This window comes from Berghia stephanieae, chromosome 7 (genome assembly GCF_034508935.2).
Source record: "Berghia stephanieae isolate SIO BIC M18660-M18661 chromosome 7, UCSD_Bste_1.3, whole genome shotgun sequence".
Taxonomy (NCBI): Eukaryota; Metazoa; Mollusca; class Gastropoda; order Nudibranchia; family Aeolidiidae; genus Berghia; species Berghia stephanieae.
The window spans coordinates 39,966,302-39,968,801 of NC_088366.1; the positions used below are offsets into that span (position 1 = coordinate 39,966,302).

Genomic DNA, 2,500 nt, shown 5'->3' on the forward strand with positions numbered 1-2,500 from the left:
ATCACCACCAACTAATAGTTCACCCTGTCGCCCACAGCATCTGTGTAAAGGTATCGTTGGAGGCGTCCAATCAAAATGTCAGGCAGTGTGTGGAAACCAGTGTTCCAACTCAACGCCTGTCAGCATGCCTCGAGCTGGATTTAAAGAAATCATTCAACGACCACGGCCAATGCCAAGTGTTACCGAGACGCCTCGAGCTCGATTTAAAGAAATCATTCAACGACCACGGCCAATGCCAAGCGTTACAGAGACGACGACCGCATCACCTACAACCACGTCATCATCTACAACAACGACCTCGACAACCACGACGACCCCGACAACAACAGCGCTAATCACGACGAGAAAACCAGTGACTAGACCACCGTCAACCCAGAAAAATCCTAATCAAGGGACCAAAAGACGGAGAAATAGAAAACGCAACAACAGGAACAAAAACAAGAATAATAACAGGAATAGGAACAGGAACAGGAACAGAAACAGGAACGGGAACAGAAACAGGAACAAGAACCGGAACAGAAACCGGAATAGAAACAGAAACCGGAACAGGAGATAAAGACGAAGACGATGATTTGACTAGAGCAGTAAAGTTAGGTGCCCCAAACGTAAACAAAGGTCGAGAAGCACGTGGCAAACCACATGTTCCTGTCTTGACAGCTCACGTTCCAATGAAAATAATAGAAAAAAATAACCTTTAAAATTTGGCTGTTAGGTGGCAAAAGAAACACATATTCATAAATACTCGATCATGCATCAAATAATGTCTAGATATGGATATTTTATGGAACAAAAGGTAAAATTTTCTAAAATTTATCAAAAGATACAGTCTATCTATTTTTAGACCAGAGCAAATTATCGCGCTGGTGTGAACAAAACGAGAATTATTCGGAGCCTGATTTTCATAAGAATTTAGCCTTATATTATTATTTCTGCAACTGTTAGATTTTATGTAAACATATTTTCAATACTGAAAGTGTATTGCCTACAACTCAAACTACAAAATTGGGAGACCTATATTGTGCGTAAATTATTCCGGTCCCTAACGGAAATCACTAGCAACTTGTTATTGTTTACGTTTGGGGCACCTAACTTTACTGCTCTATAGTTGACTCTTGAATTTAGGTTAACTAATCCATTATTCAATTTAAATCCTGCCAACTAGCCAACACCTAATATTATACCTAAATTATTCCTTTCACGGCAATTGTCTTTACTTTCAAAATAAATCAGAATGTCCAAAGATACGGGTCCCAAATTCTTTATTTCAATTCAATCATATGAATAACATCTTTCGAACAAGGGAAAATAACATCATGTTAAAACTCCTTGATGTGTTCACAATGGAAAATTGACAGAGCTCTTCAATGATACACACACATATATATATATATAATATATATATATATATATATATATATATATATATATATATATATATACATACATATATAATATATATATATATATATATATATATATATATATATATATATATATGACGCAGGACAGATCCCAAACGAACTCGCAAGATCAGTGTATATAACAATTCTAAAAAAGCCAAAGGCAACGGAGTGTGGCGATTTATTGCCTCGTATAACAACATTACTTTTGAAGATCATTCTAGAAAGAATCAGAACCAGATTCGACACTGAAGAAGCTATATTCTGCCTAAATATTGGCAACCCAAAATATATAGAAAGTAATAAAGAAATATATGCCAGTTTTATAGAGTATGCAAAAGGATTTGCTTGGAAAGAACGGGAGTCGATGGAAAGATATACGCCTCATTACAAACCTTTACCGGCACCAACAGGCGGCTATACGAATACAAGAAGTATTGTCACTATGTGCTGGAATCAAAAGAGGAGTCAGACTAGGTTGTGTACTGGCCCCATATATTTTTAACGTATACACTGAGTCTATCTTCAGAAAACTTACCATCTACATGGGATCAAAGTGGGAGGCAGAAATATCAATTTCAGATGTGCAGATGACACCCTGTTATTGTCAGAAGATAAAAATGCTTTACAGACTCTATCGCAGCTGTAAAGAACAACAGAGAAAAGATGGGATTGGACATAAATGCAATTAAGACCAAAGCAATGTTGGTAACAAGAAAGGAAAAGCATTAGTCAACATAGATATAGGTGGTAAAAATCTAGAAACTGTATCAATATTTAAGTTAAAACCAGGATAGCTATAGCAAAATCAAGATTCAGACAGCTAAAACATCAGATCAAATTCAACTCACTACAAGACTCTGTGTTCTGAAGTGCTATGTTCACTCAGCACTATTGTATTGTTCAGAAACGTGGACCCAAAATAAAAGTACTCGAAAGAAGTATAGAAGCATTTGAAATGTGGACATTTTGACGCATTGAAATGATAAGCTGGGAAAACAAAAACGAAGCAATCAAGAAATTTACGATATCATAAGAATTCAACCAACCTTGCTTCACACAATTAAATCAAGAAAATTGAAATATGTTGCCCATGTATA

The 2,500-nt window shown here is 36.0% G+C and overlaps 1 protein-coding gene across 1 annotated transcript in view; it reads left to right on the top strand.

The window, feature by feature from the left end:
* The window catches only part of LOC144976230 (uncharacterized), a 37,384-nt gene extending 36,142 nt beyond the window's left edge, over positions 1 to 1,242 (top strand). The window contains exon 4 of the mRNA XM_078920408.1: positions 38 to 1,242. Within this exon, the coding sequence (XP_078776534.1) occupies positions 38 to 556 (519 nt within the window). The 3' untranslated portion in view covers positions 557 to 1,242. The remainder of the gene's footprint in view (positions 1 to 37) is intronic.
* Positions 1,243 to 2,500: the final 1,258 nt, after the last annotated feature.